Here is a 22,616-nt window from a genome sequence, read left to right on the forward strand (position 1 = left end):
CACAGCAACCTCAAACTCTTCGGCTTAAGCGATTCTCTTGCTTCAGCCTCCCAAGTAGCTGGGACAATAGGTGCCCACCACAACACCCATCTATTTTTCTTTTTTATTGTAGTTGTCATTGTTGTTTAGCAGGCCCGGCCAGGCTAGAACCTACCAGCACTGGTGTATGTGGCTGGTGTTGTATACACTGAGCCTGAGATACTAGTGTTTTAGAATGGTAATTTCTGCACATCTTCACCTTTTCAGCGAACGGTCTAAAGCTATGTATCCAATATAATAGCTACAGCCACATGTGATTGAGCCCTTTTGATATGGATAGTGCAAGAGAGAAACTGAATGTCTTATTTAACTTTTTTTTTTTTGCAGTTTTTGGCCTTTTGCAAGTTTTTGGCTTGAATCCGCCACCTCTGGCATATGGAGCCGGCACCCTACCCCTTTGAGCCACAGGCGCCACCCGTCTTATTTAATTTTAATTCATTAAATTTTAATTTTTAAGATTAAAACAGAAGCTATATAAAAATATTTTCCCATTGAACTTCATTGTTTTGAAAGAGCTACATTTACTCTAACATTATGTAAGAAATTATTGGGGTGTTGCAGCATGTGTACGTGTCCATCTTACTTTTTTAATGCGACTACTAGAAAATGTGTGCCCTCGTTGTATTTCTCCTCAGCAGCACTGGCCTGGAGCCTCAGGACTCAGTGGGGTTTGTTGGTACCAAGTGGGTGCTGTCCCAGACATTTGGGATCTACCCTTGACTAAGCTCCCACAGTGATTCTTATACACAGTAAGAGAAGCACTGATCTGGAAGACCTCAGAAGACATACAAGAGCCTCGGTAGGTACCAAGTATGCCCTCATCCTGGCTGGGGAGCCGCAGAAAGACCCTGCCTGCCATTGTGACATCACAGAGTAAACCCCCTATGTCACCAGACTCCACCCAGCCTGGTGTCCTGTCTTCAGGACATCCTTTCCATCCTCTCCAAGCCACACCTCACCCCTCTGCAGGCAAGAGGGGACCTGATCCATCCTCACACTGAACATCATTCTACCTAACTGATTAAGACAGAGCAGAAGACAAACTGAAACTTCTTTGCCTCTGTACTTCGAAAGTGAATGAGCAAACCCTCTCAACTGACTAAAAATGTTTGCCTCACCCAGGAGGTAAGTACACACATTTTTGAAATCTTGTGAATATCTCACATGTGTTGTACCCTTAGGGTTGGGTTTGTAACACAGATTATCCCAATTAATCCATTTAATTTTTTCACATGCTTGTAGTAAGGAGCTTGGGAACACACTGCAGATTATACCAAAGGGAATAGAAATGTACTCCTCCTCCTGGTTTTTATTGATAAACGTGTGTCCATACCTCGGCCTCCTGCTCTTTCATCTGCCTCCATTAAAACTTCCATTGCTTCTTCCTTTGCCTCTTCATCTTCCTTTTCCCCTCTGTTGCCAGGACTGCTTAAAGTCCTCCTGGTTCCTCTGTCCTTTCATCTGCATAATTCCTGTTGCCAAAATCTGGTCCCTGGCAAAGGCCCAGTGGTGGTGGCAAGATGTGTGTCACCCTAGTGAACTGAAGGAACAGACATTAAGTTCTACACCTGAGAACAATGAAGCCTTCCCAAGGTCCTGCTGGATGCCAGCTCTAAGCTGGAGCAGGGAAAGTGGACCAGAAAGCGCTTTCTGGTCTCTAAGAATTCAGGGACCTTCCCTCAGGGAAGGGAAGGGAAGTGCTGGCTTGTTTAGAATTGGACCCACATCTGGACATGACCAGTCTCCCTTCATACTGGCAACTGGCAACTTTAAGCTGAAAGGGTTACTAAAAAAGCAAATAGTGTTCCTCCTTAAACATCTTGCATTTCTCAGGAGAGAAAAATCACATTCACAATTAGCCAGCAAACTAGAGCCCACACAGAGAGAGCAATGTAGTGGTGTGCACTTGATCAGCGGGAAGTTAGAGATGTCAGAAGGAAGGACAGTACCCTAAGTAAGAGACCCTTGTGGGGCTGCAGAGCACAGCTGGGGATTCTGCAGACATCCAAGCTGGGCTCAGGGCACTTCCTTAATTCAGAGGGAGCCCAAAGTGAGTAAAGAAGTGGATGTGAACATGACAGAAATAGGCAGGCATGATCAGAGCACATTTTATTGTTTTGTATCATCGGTTTTCTAGGAGAGAAACAGGGGAAACGTGGGTGAGTCTGCTTGCTTATACACCTGAGGAGTATAATGTACACCTAATCCGGTGCCTCATTGTGCAGTAGTTCCCACCATGTGGCCTGCAATCTGTCAATTTTGTTAAGGTTGAAGGGGCCCGCCCTGATCCCGAGTGGCAGCCTGGTGATGAGTCCTGTGTGCAGTCTTGGGAGGTGTGAATACCGACTCCGACATTTACTAGTCGTGTGGCCTTGAACAAGTCAAACTGCGAATCTGAACCCTCACTTGTAGAATGGAAATGCCACCTGTTTTTCAGGCCAGTTGGGAGGATTAAAGGAGATATCTGGGAAGTGTCCAGCAAGGTGCCTGGTGGTGAAGGAGGCCAGCGCTTTCCCCTCATTGACCCCTGAGGGTAAATTTACATGTAACCCTCTGGAAGGCTGCCTTGGCCAAAATCATCAGTCCGGACATGGTGGACAGAGTCACCACTAAAGCTTAGATTTACGCAGGGATCGTGGTCAGGAAGTCTCACTTCTAGAGCCTCCAAATGAGGCAAAGACGAACCCTTCCTTTAGAGCAGGAGCCAGGGATCTGTGCCTTTAGGGGCTAGGACAGGGAAGCTGCCAGATTTTTAGAGTCCAGCGACCCCACCCCCGACAGATCCTGACCGCTGGCCTACAGGCCTGCGGGAGGAATTTATCCGATGTCCCTGTCTCCACCCGCCCTCGTGCCATCGGGCTCCCTGGAGCTCGCCGCGGGCCCCAGCGCCGCTCACCGCGCAGGGGCGGGAGAGGAAGGCGCCAAACAATGCAAAACACGCCGGGCGCGTCCTCAGGCAACGCGGCGCTGCTAGGCGACCCCGGTGCCCTAGTAAACGGGCGGAGGCGGGGCTGGGACCGCTGCAGGGGAGGGGGGGAGGGGCTGGAAGGGCAGGGAGGAGGCGCGCGGGGCGGCCCAGTGTCACGCCGCCGCCGCACCCCGGACGCCCCAGACCGGGCCCTGCCGCCCCGCCCCGGGGTCCCCATGGGCGCCGTCACCCGCGCGTGAGCTATTGCCCCACAGGATGTGCAGATGCCGCTGCCCCTCTGATTCACTCCACCTGCTTGGGGCCTGGAAGAAAGGCGGCTTCCTCTCCTGGAAATGACTGTATTAGCAAAAGCCCTCAAACAATTGCAATTAAAAAGCGGAAAGGGAAAGGCAAGAGAGGGGCCCCCCAAAATGCTTTGCTTTGGTCCCTCCCACTAGAAGTGTTCCCAGAACTCGGGACCCACGTTAGGAAGACTGGAGTGGTTTTTATTGTGTGACTATTTGGGGTTTGGTGGACGCCTAAACACGGTTACAGTTGAGAATAATTACGCTGAAGCTAAGGAAATCCCAGGCTGAGTGTCCTGTCGTGTTGAAACTTTGGACACTCGGCATAGGCGTTTTGGTGGCATTGATCCTCCTTTCCAGGCAGAAAGGCAAATGTCAGGCTATCCTGTGGGAAGACCTTCCTTACTTTCATCAGTGAAGGAGAGAAATGTCAGGCACCAAGTAAAAGTTGTAATTAGAGCAGCAAAATCTGAGCAAGTTTGGGATATATCATCCCAAAGGGCTCTCTGATGAGTAGGGAATCACTCAGCTCGAAAAATGACATAGCATTTCCAATCTGTCACTGGCTTTTGAGCCATCTGTCTGTCCCCGGGTCTCTGTGAACTAAAGATAATACTCGTTCATGAGATCACTCCTGTTTTCTGGGTTTTGTTCATCAAAAAGCAGGAATGTTTCCACAGGTGGGAGGAAACATATTGGCAGAGGATCTATCTGATGAAACTCTGGGTGTATCTGTGTAGAAGGGTTCAGGGTGTGTCTGTGGACCTACAGACCCCTGTGTAGTTTCTCTCTGCTCTTAAATACATGAATCAGAAAGAATCCTGGCTCCTTTAGCAACAGAAAGCTAATGGGACACACTTCTTTATTCACCTCTTCATCCTCAGGCTTCCTAATCAAATCTGTGAGGCTTGTCTGTGTTGCAAACCTCAAGTTCATTTGTCCACACGTTCATTCGTTCCTAGATATTAGAACACTGCTAGGCTCTGAGCATCAACAGTGACTAAAACAGCTGCTCCTCTATCAAGCAACCTAAAGTTAATGAGCAAAGCAGACAAGTAAGCCCTGTGATGAGTTACACACGAGGCACAGGACATACTCTATAACAGGCAGGTGCCAAGGTGAGGGCGTGCCAATCACAGCCAGTGACAGCCCAAACATATACCCTCCACTCCAGCCCTTTGTCTACTGAGTGACAGAGTCAGTTAATGGGATGCAAGTCAGAACTCTGGCTCCTGAAGGATAGAGATATTATTACCAGGGAGGGCAGACAAACCTTTCTTGGAAGAAGATGCCAGAATAGATAGGTGAAAAATAGAATACCACTGGATCCCTTAGCCCCGGGTGCTGGCATTAGGGAGGTAGTGTAGCCTACAACCTGCTCTGGCTCAGAGGTCCTACCCTTTCTGTTAATCACCTCTAATCTACGGTGTACTCACAAAACAATAAATTGAATGCCCATTTACAAAGTCCGTGTGGGTGTCCCAAGATTATTGTTCCTCTTTATGCCTACCTATAAATGTGGTTTTATAGAGTACAGGGAATAGGGACTGAAGGCCTTGGCAAATGTAGCTTAGTCCCCATCCTTGACTTCATGATGTCATAACCAGTGAGGGACCTCTGTATCCCTGTGGAAGTCATCTTGATAGCAGTCCAACATACCAAAGTTAAATATGGTTTAGGGAGGTGGAATCTTCATGTCTGTGCTGAGTCATGAGCTTCGAGGCCTAGCTTGATTATATTTGTGGGGCATCGACTCTGGCAATTGCTTTTTCTGTTCTAAGAGAGGAAAGGGAAGAAAAAATATTAACATGCCCAAATTACAATGAAAGGAAGGGAGTAGGATGCTGGCCTCGGATTTTTGTGGCCAGGCAGAGAAACTATGTTTTGTCAAAAAGAGGAAATTAGACATTGTGGCCGATGGTCCTTGGGGAGAGGGGACTCAAGAGTGGTCATAGCCAATAGCCAGCCAGACAAGCACGCACACAAAATGTACAGCCTTCAAAGGGTGGGTCCAGGATTTGCAGGGGCCTCAAATAATATAATGTTTAAGAAAAATAATACAAAATTACAAGTACAAATTAGGTAGCACATCTTAGGAGGAGCCAAGGGAGTGGGTGACCCCGAAGCTTCAGCTTCAGGGTCACCCACTCCCTTGGCTCCTCATGTAACACACTTTAAGACAGCCACTCCCATCCCCTTTTCCCTGGAGAAGGCAAACTTCACGCTACTAAGCCATGGAGGGTGCGGTTATGAGCAGAGGCAATAAAATCCAAAGACATAAGGCTGTGCCAAACGGTGACTCAAGTAGGATGTGAGAAGCCTCTACAAGTATTTGAGGGTGTAAGCACACAGAAGGGAAAAGAATTGTTCACTGTTCTGGAGTGGAAAGAGAATGAGGATGCAATGAAGTAAAGAAAAATATACACCAAACTCATCAGGAAACATCAACTGACTAGTTTCTGATACCATGGAGTTGTATTTCTCATGGAAAGTATTTGAAGATTTATTGAATCACTGGGAACTGGAACTGGCTGCAAAAAAAAATTGTGCTACAGGAAACAATCCTACAAGATGTCCTCCAGGGAGTGGCTGGTTGTCCCCAAAGTTCATCCAGAGCCCTAAATTCCTTAAGGCTGACACATGGCACTCTGTAGATTAGCATGCGGGAGGGAGGAGGGAAGCCAGATGAAGGAAGAAAAGAACAGTCCTACAGGGAGGAGCTGCCACCTCCAGTCACATTTTGCTGACTAGTGGGGGAGGCACGTGACGGAGCCGGGAACTATGAGGGCAGAGCGCCACCCAGCGTTGTAATGAAACTGCGTGGCCGAGGCTGGGGAGCCCACAGCCCAGTGCAATGTGCAAAGTGGCCACGATTCATGATTTCTCCCAAAGGAGAGTGACTTTTGTCCCAGTGAATTAAGGGTTGTTTGGGAGAAGCCACAAACATGCCTGGACATAAGCACATGTATACTAAAATTTGCTTGTTAACATCAGTGTAAGGAGACTAGAGTGACAAAAGTAAGATTTAAAAAGACTCATTTAGCAAGGCTGGGGACTAATTCAAACACTGAGTTAAAGGGAACCTGACTTTGTGTCCCTAAACTAGCTACACAATTATAGAATGGGAGGGACATGATGTCGTGGCTAATCTAGAAGAGGTGGAGGAAGGGCCAGGCATCATACAGAGGGCTTCGTTAATCATAAGCCCCAAAGAGTCCAGCAAGCGTCACTTTATGTGAATTCCCTAGGTATGTAAAAGCTTTCTAAGACTATTAATTCCTGGCCTTATCCCAGAACTACCGTGAGATCTCAAGGTAGGGTCCAGGGGTCTGCATCCTTCTCAAACTTCCAGAGATTGTTTCTCTTTTTTAAATAAACTTTTTCAAGAGACAGGGTCTCACTTTATTGCCTTTGGTAGAGTGCCATGGCGTCACAGCTCACAGCAACCTCAAACTCTTGGGTGTAAGTGATTCTCTTGCCTCAGCCTCCCAGTAGCTGGGACTACAGGCGCCCGCCAAAATGCCCGGCTATTTTTTTGCAATTTGGCCAGGGCCGGGTTTGAACCCGCCACCCCCGGTATATGGGGCCGACACCCTACTCACTGAGCCACAGGCGCCACCCCTAAAAAACTTTTTGAGACAGGTTACATTCTGTTGCCTGGGGTAGCCTGAAGTGGTGTCATCATAGCTCACAGCAACCTCGAACTCCTGGACTAAGGTGATCCTCTTGCCTCAGCCTCCTAAGTAGCTGGGACTATGGGCTCAAACCACCATGTCTGACTAGTTTTTCTATTTTTCATACAGATAAGGGTCTCACTGTGTTGCTCAGCTTGTCTTGAACTCCTGGGCTCAAGCAATCCTCCTGCCTCAGCCTCCCAAAGTGCTGGGACTACATGTGTCAACCACTGTGCCTGCCTTCCAGAGATTGCTCTGATGCTTGGTCAGAGCTGAGAACTACTGGTCTAGAAGGAAGGACAGGGCTTTAAGGGAACTTACAGTCAAGACAAATACAGTAATTATAATGGAATATAGGAAGCATTGAGAGAGAAGTAGCAGCGTGACAAGGACAGAGAGGAGGGAACTGTCTTGTCTTGGGGGAAAAAACATTTTTCAAAGAATGAATGACTTTTTCCAGGAATCTTGAGAGCAGGCAGTTCGCTAGCTGAAAAGAGATTGAAGGCATTCCAGGCAGAAGGAAAAAGCATCAGGAAAGGCACAAGGACAAGAGTCTAGAAAGCATTTCAGGAATCACAAGCAATTGCAGAATGTCCCCCAATAATTTCCAGGACAGAAGGATGGATGTGTACTTCCAGGTGGCTGGCAGCAAGAAAATATATAATCAACACCTGTGAATTCATTAATTACTGTTTTAACTTTTAGAAACTCTTCTTTGGAGGTGTTTTCATTCCTTTGCCTGCAGGTTGGGAGAGAAATGGTGATAGAGCCATAGCATCACTGACCCTGGAATTTATCTCCAATCCTGCTGCTTCCGCTTCCTCTCCCGGTGCCCCACCACCAACACTCTCACTTCCCTCTGTGTTCTATGTAGGAGGGAGGAACTTAATAACCATCACTTGTGTTGCTAACTAGAAGGGGGTGACCACTCATGGAACAAGGAAGCTATTTCCTGTCTGTGACTCTGAGAGGCCTTGACATTGCAGAGAACAGAGCCTCCTCAAAGGCATGGAAAAACCCTACTTAAGGGAACTTTTATGGTAATGGCGACCCTGCAATATGTTCTGTGGGTGCCATAAAATCCAGCCCAACCCATTCACACCAGTTACCTAGAGGATGGCAACTGGATGGAAACTAAACCATCATTTACTCTTTAAAGAGGCTTTCCTCAGCAAATGCAGTTCCTTGCTCCTTTGTGCTTAATCCAGATGCCCGTTGGCAGCTCGCTGGTGTAATCTCCCAGAACAGCTGTGCTGTGATTGCCTTGTCGATTATTAAATGTCCTTGTTCCCTATAAGGCAACATTTAATCATGAGCGCTCCAGAGAATATGAGATAGGAGGGGAGGGCTAGGAAGGAGCTGGAGGTGGGTAGGGAGGCAGTTTTCATCCTTGTGATATTGAACCACGGGGACTTGGAGCGCAGATGGCATCCTCCAGTCCTTCCTGACAAGCCGCAAGATGCTGACCATGACCAAGGTAACCAGCTTCCCCTCTTACTGGTTAGGAAAGAGATTGCACAGCTATTTTGCACCTGGTTCTTTTAAGATGTGTGTTCCCATCAATTTGTTCTCCTTATTAGCCCGTGCCAATTCTGAGTTTTTCTGTTAATGTATGCTGATGGAAGGGTGACTGATCTATTGGCACCTATATACTTTCAGAGAAACCAATCTGTCCCTTTCCTAGGGGACACTTTGGCATGACATCTGTCTGCGTTTACAAAGAGAGAGATTTTCTTATGGCTATTACTTCTTCAGGATCACTTTAAGAAAACCATTGCAAAATTAGACTTATTCTTCCCATATAAGAGGTACCTGGATCCTAAAGAAAAATGGCATGTTTTGAGGAAAAAGATGAAATATGTGTTGAAGGTAATTCTTGTAAAAGTTCCTTGAGTGAGATTATCATGCAATTATCAAGAAGATAAACCTTGAATGTAGGGCTCCTTGAGTCTGTCCTTCTGGAAGGATACTCCTTCTGGAAGGAGCCTCTTTGAGCTTTAGTCCAAGCTATTTTTCATCCTTTGTTTCTCCGATCACCTTGTCCTTAAATTGATTGTTGCCTTGGTGTGAGATTCATGATTCTTTCTTATTTCTGAATCATCTGGAGAACAACTTACAAATTTGTGTAACTGGAAATGGATTGCGTGTACAGTTAAAATACGATGTGATGTGACCGCAGACAAATTTCCAAACCAAATGAGATTGAAAATAGTTGTTGAAAAATGAACCCTAAGGTTACAAAATTCAGAATTGCCCACATCTTTAGTTGAATCTTTATATAGAATTATTAGTGAAGACGTTCTGCCTGGAATTCCACTTCCCATTAAAGTAATGGATATAAGAATAATTAGAAAGGGTAATCCCTAGTAACAGAACATCATGACTAAAACCTTAAATTCTTAGTACAGTTAATTTGTTGTGTGCTTTAAAAAGAAAAATCATTTTAGCAGTTTGCTTTCCAGAAGCTGTTTTTATCATGTTTTGTATATTGGTTTTTATGTACACTCAAAATACATGTATTCCTTATTACCATAATATTTAATACACTGATTTAGTCCCTGGTGATTCTGAAGAACAAACTGTTAAATTTCTAAAATAAAGAGGGAGGGGGGTGGGGCCTTGGTGTGTGTCACACTTTATGGGGGCAAGACATGATTGCAAGAGGGACTTTACCTAACAATTGCAATCAGTGTAACCTGGCTTATTGTACCCTCAATGAATCCCCAACAATAAAAAAAATAAATAAATAAAATAAATTTCAGTAAAAAAAAAAAATTTCTAAAATAAAGTTCTCTGTTAAAAGTAGATACTATTAAGCTCGGGGTGATAGGAGAGGCAGATTTGGGGGCCTGTCCACTTAGCTATGGTTTTATTTATGACTCCTAAGCTAAGCAGATTTGGGACTGATTAATTCTGATATGAGGGATCCACTGAAAAGCTCAAGGTTTACTTTAAGAAGCGTCTGTCAGCAACTAACCATGGACTTCTTTTCTGTTTAGTCTGTGTTAATGTTAATACAGTGTATAAACTAATCCAAAGGACACCACCCATCACATTTTTTTCTAAGTCCAACTAAATCTGGCTCCCAGCCACCACTCAACAAAGTTGGCAATTGTAATGCTGGTCACCTTTCTCTTCTCATAGGTTGAAGATGAGAGTGGTGGCTCCCACCAGAGCCACATGCCCGCAGTTCTTTCTGCTTTCTTTTGCTCACCATGAGGCAGGACGCTGACAGGAGCCCCTCCAGGGTCCTGTCTACTGACCATGAGCCTGGCCACGGGCACCCTCCCACAGCTCCATGGCCACGATGCTTGGTGTCCCGCCTCCACGGGCCCCAGGCAGCCATCTCCCTTGTGGATTCTGTCATCTCGGTGGAACACTGCCTCCCCCAGAACCAGAAGTCCCATCTCCTCCCTAGAACTCAGCTGCCCCACACCCCAGGGGGCTCACTGCCTTTTATTATCCTCCAGGCCCCCAAGTTCCCTCTGCTCCCCCAGCCCTTTCAGTCTAACATTTATTGATGGACCTCTGGCTTCCTGATGCCTTTCAGAGGAATCTATCATACAGGGACCAGGCCACCAATAACTAACTGTTACAGTAACAACCTCAGGGAGTCAGTGCTATTACCTTTCAATGAAGTCAAAACCAAAAACAATCACCACCAAAGCATTTGGAGTGCTCCCAGTTCTTTTTCTAACACTTCCATATAATAGCCTCAGTGGCTTAACCACATTCTGACAGATTATTGCTATCTGATGCTTACTCAGAACATCCTTGATGTAACAGGCAGTTTATATCGAGTGTCTAATGTGCAAAAATATTAGATGCTGGGGAAAAGACAAAAGTGACAAAGACACACTTGCTACCTAAGGGCAGTTTGAAGTCTTGGAGGGGAAAACAGGCATGACCACAAATACGTGTGAAAAGAGTACCATTGAGAAAATTCACACCGAGAGTAAGTGAAGCCCTTCCAAACCTCTCTTCCCATGGAAGGATGTGCAGTGATTCACCCTCACACTCAATTTCTTCCATCCCTGTCAGTCCAAGGTGCCAGTAGGTGGCTACAGGCAAACCCATCACTGCTGCTCAGAGCAGGGGCTGTCAGTGGGCTCACAGTGGCGTCTTCTGCAAAGGTGACATACACATCCTGCCCAGGGTTTGCCAGCGGGAGGCCGGGCAGACACCATTCTCACCTTTTGAGGCAGAAATGGAAGATTTCCACATGGTCACATCACAGTCATTGTGACTTCTGCATCCCTCATTATAATTTGTCCTATCTGGTGGGTCGCCTTTATCCCTGCTTCCGTACGTTCTTGTGTCACACGCCCAGAGTCCGGCCCTTGTCATTAGTCAATCTAAAAAAAATCACCACGTTTTTTTCTGTAGGAACTGCACAAGGTGCAGCTTAAATAAAATTCACTGCTATGGGTGTGTAGGGGCCAAGGGAAAACTGCCCTTTTGTCCTCTGAGGGTTCACTGAAAGGTCACTGACAAGAAGCAGATTAATAGGAGAAAAAGCGTACAGATTTATTTGATCATATATCACGGGAGCCTTCAAGACCCAAAGATAGAAGGGAAACTGTCCATATTTATGCTTAGGTTCAGCAAGGTGTGGACAACTGTGTGGAAATGTGATTGGACAGAAAGGGTAGGAGGGTGTAGTGCTGATAGCCTGAGTGGGGAGACCCAGCAAATTCTGTACGTCTGGATTCATTTGGGGCTGTCTCTGCAGCTTTTCTACTTTCTCAGAGGGGCAGGTCCCTGGCTGGACTAGGGGACGTCTGGCCTATAAACAAGGTGAGTTGATAATTTATGGCCAGTTTTAAACAGAAAAGAGGGAGGAAAGTTTGAGTGACATTTTTAGATTTTATAGATGGCTTTGGGGAAAAGGAATTCTGTATGAGGGGCCTGGGAGAGGAATTCCAGTTTCTGTGGCTGGCCTTGGGGGAGAATGAAGGACCCAAGACTGGAGGGAAGGAGGTGCTTAGAGACAGCTACTTCTGAGGACTCACTGGGGGTATTGCTTTCCGAGACCCTGCAGGTTCTTTCTCCAGGCCGCTCCTGAAGCCACCCTTCTCCACAGCCCCTGGAGAAGATTCTGAGAGACAGGTTGTGCCTGTCAGTATTGGAGGAACGAAGCCTGAGCTGAGGGAGCTGCAGGAAATCTCCAACTCCCTTCCCCCCGCTGTGTTTGTTTGTTTCAGATGGAGCTCCCGAAGGGCTTCTCTGGCCAACGGACACTCCTATCTGCCATCCTCAGTATGCTATCACTCAGCCTCTCCACAACATCCCTGCTCAGCAACTACTGGTTCGTGGGCACACAGAAGGTGCCCAAGCCCGTGTGCGGGAAAAGTCTGGGAGCCGAGTGCTTTGGCATGCCAATGTCCTTGCATGGCGACATCACCAATACATCAACCCAGGAGGTGGTGCAATACAGCTGGGAGGCTGGGGATGACCGCTTCTCCTTCCTTACCTTCCGGAGTGGCATGTGGCTATCCTGTGAGGAAACCTTGGAAGAACCAGGTACCCACCTCACCACACCTGCCTGATTCTGTGGGGTGGAAGATGGGGGTGGGGTTTGTGGAGGAAAGGGATCTTACGCAGCAATGAAGCCCCAGGAAGCACAGCAATGCCTCCTCCTCACAGCTCAGCACTATCCACCTCCTTATGTGTCCCTTCTCCATAGCAGTTCACTTTTAATAAGGTCAGAAGTTCTTCTGACTTTTCACCTCTTCCCTCTTTAGTAGACTTGTTGGCTTAAAATTTTTTAGCATATTTAAAATGGTGTTATCCCACCTGTAATCCCAGCACTCTGGGAGTCCGAGGCAGGTGGATTGCTTGAGCTCAGGAGTTCAAGACCAGCATGAGCAGGAGTGAGACCTCATCTCTAAAAACGCTAGCCAGGTGTTGTGGTGGGCTCCTGTAGTCTCAGCTACTCAGGAGGCCGAGGCAAGAGGATCACTTGAGCCTAGGAGTGTAGGTTGCTGAGACTATAGTTGTCCACCACAATGCCTGAGTAATTTTTCTATTTTTAGTAGAGACAGGGTCTTGCTCCTTCTCAGGCTGTTCTCCAAACTCCTGAGCTCAGGGAATCCACCTGCCTCAGCCTCCCAGAGTGCTGGGATTTTAAGTGTGAGCCACCACACCCAGCCAGCAAAGTTTTTCTAATGCCCTTTTCTACTACTTCTCCCAATTTGGGCTAAAGGAAAAGGGAAATGGAAGAGAAATAAAAATATGTGTGTTTACATTTAATTTATTATTGTGCGCTTACCACTGCTTTATCCCCAGTCCTGGAAACAAGTTAGAGCCATTCAGTGCCCAGTTAGAGCAAATACCGCAGCAACAAAAGGCTTCAGTTAAACTAAGACCATTAACTCTTCTGGACACAGGAAACAAGAACCTTAACCTATGTGGGCACTCTCAGGGAAACACCCTCTTCATATCAGAAATTAACCTGCGTTGAGTGCTGCCTCTGCCACTGCAGCCATCCTTTCTTGCTGTCGATGAGAGACACTGACAAGACGCCTGTCACCTTCAGGGCAGGGGTGGGAGGGCTATCATGCCAGCAGAGCAAGGACCAGGCTCCAGAAGTTTTTGCCTTGTGTGTTTCAGGTGAGAGGTGTCGAAGCTTCCTTGAACTCACACCACCCACCGAGAGAGGTGAGAAAGGACTACTGGAATTTGCCACGTTGCAAGGCCCATGTCACCCCGCTCTCCGATTTGGAGGGAAGCGGTTGATGGAGAACGCTTTCCTCCCCCACCCTCCCTTGGGGCTTGTGGCAAGTATGTGTCTGCTGACAAATTCACAGTAGGTATCTTGAGTTGGGCCTCTCTGGATCTGCACTGCGCTGTGATCTCCCTCTTCTCTCCTCTTCTGAGCCCCACTGGGCGACATGGTTTCTTCCAGAGCTGACTTTCATTCATAGGCGGGAATGGAAAAAGCAACAGCAGGGATAAATAAGGTTCACAAACAAAAAACCACCAACAGCTCTAACCTAACTCTTGTTGCCAAGTAACCGTGTGGAAAGCCTAGATTTTTATTCCCTTTCCTCCAATGTTTTTTTCCCATTAAATGAAAGGACTGAAAGAAAAAAAAAAAACTGTCTCCTAAATAACAAAAAAGAGACAAAAATGATAACTGACAAAGTCATATCCCTTCAGGATTTATGGAAAGTAAATGATTTCTTCTCACATCTCCCTAACAGTATTTACAGTCAGGCAAGTGTGCTTGATCATATATTGGTGCAGAGTGGGCTCTGCTGGTGATGTCAAAGGACCAAATAAAGTGATATTCCTAATGCTTTCTGCTTTGCCTCATTTTCCCTTTCTCCTATGGCCCTGGCCTTCTAACTCCTCCTGGGCATCTTTGTGTTCACTTGCCCAGTGATTTAACTAACAGGGTGAGGGCTCCTTCTTCCTCTGGCTTCTGTAGAAATCCTATGGCTGTCACTGGGAGCCCAGATCACCTACATTGGACTTCAATTCATCAGTTTCCTCCTGCTACTGACCGACTTACTGCTCTCCGGGAACCCGGGCTGTGGGCTCAAGCTGAGCGCTTTTGCTGCTGTGTCCTCTGTCCTATCCGGTGAGTGAGTGGAGAGGGAGTGGGCAGCCACTCTGGGAGCATGAGCTAGAGGAAGGGAGAGCCCAAAGGTGGGATAAAGAATGGAGGTAGGAGATCATTACAGACTCCTTTAATTTTAAATTGAAATAAAATGTGAATTCATATATTGGGTCATTATGCACCTTATAAAATACCTCCAGCTTTCTCAAGTGAAATCGATCTGGTTTACTTTTCAGGTGTGACATTCACACAGCTTTTCAAGACTGGGCTCTGTTGGATAGAGGGAGAGATGTGTCTATAAGATGAAGAAGGGAGTGAGGGTGGGGGATAAATAAAGGGGAACAACACCCTAGGGCGTAGCATAGACTCGGAGGCTTTTATCATAGCTCTTGGCCTAAACTTTAGGGTAACCCATTGCAAAGAAAAAGTCAAGGAGAAGCCCCTATTGCAGATTCATCCTCTGGGAAATGTGGGGGCATAAAGGTAATAGCTGCCTCAGCATAAGCTGCACCTGATACCAAATGATGATGAGATTGCTCCAAAATGAGATTCCTGGTAGATGGCATGACGGCCTTTCTCTAAGGGCTCTGCCTTCCTGTTCCCTCCGTAGGTCTTCTGGGGATGGTGGCCCATATGATGTATTCACAAGTCTTCCAGGCAACTGTCAACTTGGGTCCAGAAGACTGGAGACCGCATGCTTGGACCTATGGCTGGGCCTTCTAGTAAGTGCTTGTTACCTCCTGAAGGTTTCTGGCCCCTTGCCCGGCCAGCCTTTGTTAGGTTTTCCACCCTCAACTGGATGCTTGCTCTGCCCTCCTGCCTCTTTCTCATCCCTTACCCCAACATAGGGCTAGGTCATCAGGATATACTCGTTCTTTCTTCCTTCTGAGGAGGTGCACAGAGGATTTCTCTGGATAGTTCTGGGAGGAAGCTGTTTTGTCCAGTTTTTCTGCTCATCTGCTGTGGCAATTGCTTCTTCACCTAATATATATATTGCCCTTGAGAAATGAGACTGATTTTGTAGGCTTAGGAAATGATGCTTTTATTTATTTATTTATTTTAATTGTATGATTCAAGGTATTGGAGGACAGAGAGAGAATTAGTCTTGAAATCTGGATTGAATTCCATTCCCGGTGAATGGCTCCCTCTTCTCCTGTAATGAAGAGTAACTTCTTCCTCCTGTCTACATTCTTACTACTAAACTGTTAGAAGTAACACTTCTGTACCACAGTCCTTCTTTATCCCTTAAAGAACTGAAGGATCAGTTGTTTTTAGATTTTTCTTAAAAGGGGAGATGCCACAATCGCCACAAAGCAAACACTTTGGAGCTAAACATTCCCTTTGGTTAAGAGCTCCTTACTTTCTCCCTTGAGGAACACTCCTCATTCAGGGCAAAGCTGCCAACTTATATTGACATTAACTGTCTGGGATGAGTGCTGCAGAGTTGAGAGCACAGTGCAGGGCTCAAGTTTCCATTCTAAGAAGGCAATATGGAAACTGCCCTTGTGTTATGGGGCCCTCTCCCTTTTCTCAAGGTACACTAAGCACCATTGATTCGGAAGTCTTTATTCTGCTCAGCCAGCCATTTCCCAGACCCACTGTTTCTCACCCTTTGTCTCTCTTCAGGCCATTCTTGGCATTACAACTGCAGAGTCCAGCCCCCACTGGAAGCATCCCAGCCTGAACCTACTTAGTGTGTCAGAGGCAGCAGATAGGAACAGACAGTGCCAGCGTGTGGCCTGGCGTTAACCATCACTCGGCCTCACGAAATCCCTCCCTAACCTCACAAAATTTCCTGTTTCCTGAGCTTCCCAGAACCATAGGGAGATTTAGGGGCTTGACTTTCCAAGTTTTTAGGAATATGTTTGATACAGTTCCCTGGTGTCTTTTTTTTACTTTCTTGAACCCAACCAGCTTCTCTTAATCTCCAGCTTCGCTCCCATCCATTATAAACACCCTTAAGCCAAGAACCACATTGTTTTCACAAGAAGCAAATTCCACTGGTGTAACCTATACCTCCAAATTTGTAGTAAATGTTTTCCTGAATGTCTCTCTCGATATTCAACTATGTGGGGTGACTTCTTTTTTTTTTTTTTTTGAGCTAGAACCTCAAGCTGTTGCCCTGGGTAGAGTGCTGTGGCATCACAGCTTACAGCAACCTCCAACTCCTGGGCTTTCGATATTCAACAATGTGGAACCTTAGACTGCCCAGTTCAGAAGGCGGGGAGAGATGACTCCTCCCAGCATCTGCGTGGCAGAAAATCTCTGGCTGTGTGTGTGTGTGTGTGTGTGTGTGAAAGGGAGGGAGTGTGTTAGGCTATGTCCACTGCATATGTTTGAGCTACAGGTCTGTGGACTCTTGGAGATTTTACAAGCCTAACTGCAGCTTGGGGAACAGGAGTCCAAATAGACACAGGCACAGGTACACAAAACAGGCACACCAGGCCTGAAAGAGCATGGCCCCCATGACTGATGGATGCAGTGAAAATAAGTCCATTAAATTTGTCTGATTTTAGTATTGTGTGAGTCATTCTCTTTCACTCCAAAATATCCAGAACATGTCCTACCTAAACAGACCAAATTAAGCTCTGTTGCCTCCACAGTTCCTTACCTGTAAGAACATGGCAGAAGGCTGCACGCTCAGATCCTTGAACACCTATGAGGCATTCGTCTAGTTTACTAGTGGGAAGAGATCATGGCCTTTTTCTTTCAAGAAACTCGGATTCTTACTGTCCAATCTTCTTGCACTTTGTCCCTAGCACAGCCTGGCTTTCCTTCACCTGCTGCATGGCATCAGCTGTCACCACCTTCAACACCTATACCAGGATGGTGCTGGAGTTCAAGTGCAAGCACAGTAAGAACTTCAGAGAGACCCCGAGCTGCCTGCCGCACCACCACCAGTGTTTCCTTCAGCAGCTGTCGTGTGCCACACGCCCAGCAGGCCCTGTGACCAGCTACCACCGGTACCACAATCAGCCCATCCGCTCAGTCTCCGAAGGAGTTGACTTCTACTCAGAGATACAGAACAAAGGGTTTCAGGAAGGCTCTGCCCAGGAGCTGGAAGAAATAGTTAGGCCATCCATAGAGGAAGAGCAGTGTTAGGAGTTAAGTGGGTTTGGAGAGCAGGCTGAGCCCCACCTTACTTGTTACCAACACGTGCTTAAGCCAAAGTTTGTCTCCTGAGCGTGGTTTTGAGAGGCTACAAAGAAGGGTTTCTTAAAGTACAATTCTAAAAGGGCACCCTTTCCCCCCACAGTTCTGGCTCCTTCCACCCATCCCAATCTCATGCACCCAGAATTCCCGGCTCTCCCATACTGATCACTTCTGTGCAAGGTTAGGCAAACAACGGGGATAAAAAAGGGAGTGAAACAGAGTTCCTGCCCTTAAGGGTCTCAGAAATCTGGTTTATCTGTCTGGAAACTGGAGAAATGGAGGATAACAAAGTCACGGTAGTCTGAGTGTGACAAAACTTGCTGTGGTGCACCTGAATTCTCTTCTGGAAGTCACAGCCTGGAAGACAGAAGCACCCCTGGGTGCTTTGACACACAGCACAGACATCCTCCACACTGCCTGTGACAATGTCCTGCATCCACATGGTAGGTACCCACTAAAAGTGTTACTAAATAGGATCCTAGGAGCTGTTGGTTAGGATGGTGTAATATGAGAAGACTCCTGCACCACACAGGGTCAGGTTCATATCTAGAAACAGGCTAGTGAGGCTCTTCAGATAGGTATGTGCGTCCCCAGTGGACAACATACCGGGGACTTCCCCAGGGCACACAGCAAGGATACAGTCTCCTCTCTGGGTCCCCATCTTTTCATTCCTATTATTTCACCCATAAAGAATGCCACCCACTTGCCCTTTCTCTTTTCCATAAGGGAAAACAAACCATCTTTGATGACTAAGAAGGAGAATAGCACATAAGTATATTCTTGTACATCGTAATTTATTTATTCTGTAACAGTTCACATTTTAAATAGAACTTCCTGACACTATACCAGGTGGCTCTTCTTTACAAAGGCAATAGGATAGCAATTCACATTCATAAGGGTTAGTATCACCACACCACACATTTGGGGGATGGCAAGGATGTTGTCTGGGGTAGAAGGGAGGGTTTTTAAGGGAAGGAAAGAGACTGGGAGGAGGGGAAGACCCTTGCCTTTGCAGAAGTCCTTACTTTCTAAGTAGTTGTCACACTGGCTTTGCTGGCAACCCTGGTTGAGCTTGAAGAAAGAAAGAAGCATTTCCTATCTTGGCTGTCTGGATGAATGGCTGCCTGCAGAAGAAGGAAGTTTAGAGACTTATTTGACAAGAGACTAGCAACCACATTGGTCAGGTGAAGCTTGCTCTGTTTTCAGCCACAATTTAGACCCTTCCGCACTGGCTGCAGGAGAAAGACCGAGAGCTTGTGGTGTGTTTAGCAAAGCGATCCAAACTTACCAAAGGCAAAAGAACCTGTGTTAAGTTAGCTTGCAAATACATCATGAAGAACTCAGGGATCCCCTCTAGCTTCCACTTTTCTATTTGTGGCATTTACCAGGCATAAACACAATCCTCTGCCAAGACAATCTCACCAAAACAGGTCCTCAGTAAATGACTTTGCGTTTTACTCCTGCCTAGAGTGGCTGACTTCCCAGAAAGCTTCAACACCGCAGAGAATCAGGTTATGCCTGGACAGCTCAGCAGCCCATAGGACCAACACCCAAATTTTGCGTGTCTGGTTGACTATAAATTAATCTTAGAATTCCACACTAAACCAAACTAGATCCTTAGGTCCTTATAACCAAGTCAATTCAAACCCTAGAAAAAAATCTGGAATCATTCCCACACTCCAGGGCAGCGGTTCTCAACCTGTGGGTCACGACCCACAGGAACTGTATTAAAGGGCCACAGCATTAGGAAGGTCAAGAACCACTGCTCTAGGGTATCTTGTAAATTGCCCCACCCCCCACAAAGTCAAGCTGGACTCACACACAACTTCCAAAGTGTTGAAACCAAATTTGTTCTCAGGGTCTTAAGGCAAAGGTACCCAGAAACCTGGTAAGGCCAATCTGCAGGCCAGACAGCACACCTGCTTGGATCTACTGCTACCAACCTACTCTTATGTCATATGCCTGTCAGGGGGCCATTAGGAGATATACCTTTAAATTTGGAACCCTCAATTTTCTAAAATCCTTTTATTAACACAAGCTAAACAGATACAAAAAAACAAGCCCAAGTGAAGAGAGAACCTGAGTTACACTCAGGAATGACCTATCCAAATTATGCAAGAATAGCAGTTCTCTATCAGCTAACATAGGATTTTCTGCTATATAAATAACGACTTAGAAGTTCAGAACAGAACTTAATAGGAGTAATGGATTTATATAGGAGAAGGGGGGGATAATTCTAAAGAACTTAACCACTTACAAAAGTGACAGTATTTACATAAGAATTTTCCTCAAGATATAATGCTCCAAAGGCTCTACAAGAAAGAATGCAGGACAAAATGGCTGCATATTGGACTTGAGCAGCAAAGTCCAGAAACACATCCCTGAATAGAAGAAAAAGCAAGTGAAAGAAGGTAGAAGGTGCCCTAAAGAAAAAGATGCTAAGAGAAGCAAGGAAGCTGGGTAAGGCATCAGCCTCAGCGCGTCCTGCCTAGCAGTTCTCTCAGTTAAGACAGCATGCACAGTACAGGTCTGCGTCTCTGCAGGGAAAAGGTTGTAACTGGTAGAACCAACAAAACCACATATAACATGGACTTGGTCCTCAGAGATGGGTCACTGAAACTATATATCTCTTGCTCCCTTTGTGATAGGAATATGGTTATTCTTGTGGCCACTTAATAGATAACAGATGAAAAGTCTGAAGAAACAAAATAGATGAAAGTACGGGGATAGCTAATTCAGTCTTCCAATGCCAGTCTCTCCTTCCTATTTACAACTGTGAAGTAGCCAAAGCACAGAGGAGGAGAGGATATGGAGAGAGATGAGTGACCCTCAAAGTCAGAGGTAGGCCATCCGGAAGTCTCAAGATGACCAAAGAATCCAGATCGATTTCAAAAGGACAAGAAATGGGATCCCTGAAGCTTAGGATATACCTGAAAAACAACTTCACCACAACACTAAAAAACATACAAACAAATGCAAAACAAGAGGTTCCCTAGTTGTAGGCATCACTGGATGCCCCAGTAGAGTTTATAAATTAGACATAAAAAAAAAAAAAAAATACAAAACTTGTAAGATTCACACTTCCAAACTATCCATACAGTTCCTAGACGGCGTTAATGCAGGGACCGAGAAGGTAGTAGTAGGTATGATGCCCCAGCCGAATAGATCATGCTGTTATCGAAGGATTCCAAAGTGCTTTGCAACTTTGGTGCAAAATGGAGGTGGAGGTGGTAAAATGAGGTTGAAGTCTTCCTTCTCTCCAAAAAACTGATTTTACGCTGACAGGGGAGAGAGGATACCCATTCTGTTTACTTCTCCTGAAACGGAAGGTTCCACTGGACTAGATCTATGGAAAAAGGTGAAGTATTAGTGACTTTTAATTTTTTTATCATGGTAGATATTTTCAAAGAAGTAGAGCAAAACTAAAGGAGGTCAGAATGTTCCTCTATTTTCCCATCCTTTTCTTTAGCCCCAATAGTTTATAAGTATTTTCTCCTTCCTCAAAGGTCCAGAGACTCTGTCCTTTGCCATGCTAAGTTCCTGAACTATGAATTAGACCACAGTATTTCCCAGGAGTGGTAGGGACATTAGCATTTTGAAAAAGATAATTCTTTAGAGTACATAACTGCTACAAGCCCTGTATGACATCAGCATCAACAGCCCCAACCTAGGAAATACCAGTATCTACCTCCCTCAGTCACTAGGATAATAAAAACGTCTGCTAAGGGCTGGGTACAGCAGCTCACACCTGTAATCCTAGCACTCAGGGAGGCCAAGATGGGTGGATAGCCTGAGCTCAGGAGTTCTAGACTAGTCTGGGCAAAGTAAGACCCCATCTCTACAAAAAAATATAAAGATTAGCTGCGCATTGAGGCAGACACCTGTAGTCCCAGCTACTTGGGAGGCTGAGGCAAGAGGACTCAAGAGTGTGAGGTTTCTGTGAGCTATGATGCCACGGCATTCTACTCAGGGTGACAGAATGAGTCTGTCTGAAAAAAAAAAAAAAAAAAAAAAAAAATTGAATTAAAAATTCAATTAAAAAAATATAAAATAGGGCAGTGCCTGTGGCTCAAAGGGGTAGAGCGCTGGCCCCATATGCTGGAGGTGGTGGGTTCAAACCCAGCCCCGGCCAAAAACCGCAAAAAAAAAAAAATATATATATATATATATATATATATATTTAAAAAAATATATATTTAAAATATATATATATATAATAAGTTAAAATGTCCACTAATAGGGGAGATGGTACTATTTCCAGCTGAAACAACGAACTGAGAACCATTTCTTCTTGGTCACAGAACACCCTCAGGAAATGGTGCTGGTCCAAAAACAATGAGTTCTTGATACTTATCCGCTCGGCAAAGTTCCCCTCTCCCTGCTCTATAAAGGGCAAAGCTGGAGTTAGAAGTATTTGGCCTAAATCCTCAAGAGTAACCAAATATTGCAGAAGCTATTCACCTCACAGGGAGCATCAACAAACTTTATCCTAGAGAGGAATCTTCGCAACTCCCCACGGCCAATTTTGGGCGTGGTCTCCTGTAGCTGGGCCATCTGGCCCTCCATCAGTGCCCACCGCAGACTAAGCTTGCTGACCACCAGAGCTGTGGGATGGCCTTCAGAGCTTGGTTCTGTTGTCCTGGTAACATAAAAGGCATCTTTCCAGAGGTCGTTAATTCCAACTGGGAAGGACAAAAACAAGAGCAGTTAACAAGGACTCATGCCCTCTACCAAGGAGAGAGTGGTCTGACTCAGCAGCACACTCCATTTACTCACTAGTCCACAGGGAAATGCACCTAGGAAGGCAGGGACCGTGGGTGCATGTAAAGCCGTACCTCCTTCCCGGTCTTTGCACCTTTACTCCTCTGAAGCCATTTCCAAAAAAGCTCCAACTCAGGAAATGAGGGAATGTCCTCACTATGGCAAGAATTCAGTAGTTAAGTGAGCCCAACCAAGTGGGAAGTCTGAGAATT

General features: G+C 46.0%; 2 protein-coding genes across 3 annotated transcripts in view; one reads left to right on the forward strand and one right to left on the reverse strand.

The window, feature by feature from the left end:
• The first annotated feature begins 8,228 nt into the window (after positions 1-8,228).
• On the forward strand, positions 8,229-17,660 carry GSG1 (germ cell associated 1). The gene is made up of 6 exons (XM_053555721.1): positions 8,229-8,403; positions 12,131-12,449; positions 13,539-13,709; positions 14,359-14,511; positions 15,101-15,212; positions 17,250-17,660. Exons 1-6 carry the CDS (start codon positions 8,386-8,388, stop codon positions 17,590-17,592), a joined length of 1,116 nt encoding a protein of 371 aa, XP_053411696.1. The 5' UTR covers positions 8,229-8,385; the 3' UTR covers positions 17,593-17,660.
• Positions 17,661-18,400: 740 nt separating this feature from the next.
• Positions 18,401-22,616, reverse strand: part of FAM234B (family with sequence similarity 234 member B) — a 38,458-nt gene continuing 34,242 nt past the window's right edge. For both annotated transcript variants that reach the window (XM_053557101.1, XM_053557102.1), the window contains exons 12-13: positions 22,105-22,325; positions 18,401-20,989 (exon numbers count right to left, since the gene is read on the reverse strand). In XM_053557101.1, coding sequence (XP_053413076.1) covers positions 20,984-20,989; positions 22,105-22,325 — 227 coding nt within the window. In that variant the 3' untranslated portion in view covers positions 18,401-20,983. The remainder of the gene's footprint in view (positions 20,990-22,104; positions 22,326-22,616) is intronic.

This window comes from Nycticebus coucang, chromosome 12, assembly GCF_027406575.1.
Source record: "Nycticebus coucang isolate mNycCou1 chromosome 12, mNycCou1.pri, whole genome shotgun sequence".
Classification (NCBI taxonomy): Eukaryota; Metazoa; Chordata; class Mammalia; order Primates; family Lorisidae; genus Nycticebus; species Nycticebus coucang.

What these genes read in the sequence shown, in the direction of transcription:
- GSG1 (XM_053555721.1), top strand. An exon ending in TCCCTTGGGGCTTGTGGCAA is followed by an intron (nt 13,710 to 14,358) that starts GTATGTGTCTGC and finishes TGGCTTCTGTAG; the next exon opens with AAATCCTATGGCTGTCACTG. An exon ending in ACCTATGGCTGGGCCTTCTA is followed by an intron (nt 15,213 to 17,249) that starts GTAAGTGCTTGT and finishes CTTTGTCCCTAG; the next exon opens with CACAGCCTGGCTTTCCTTCA.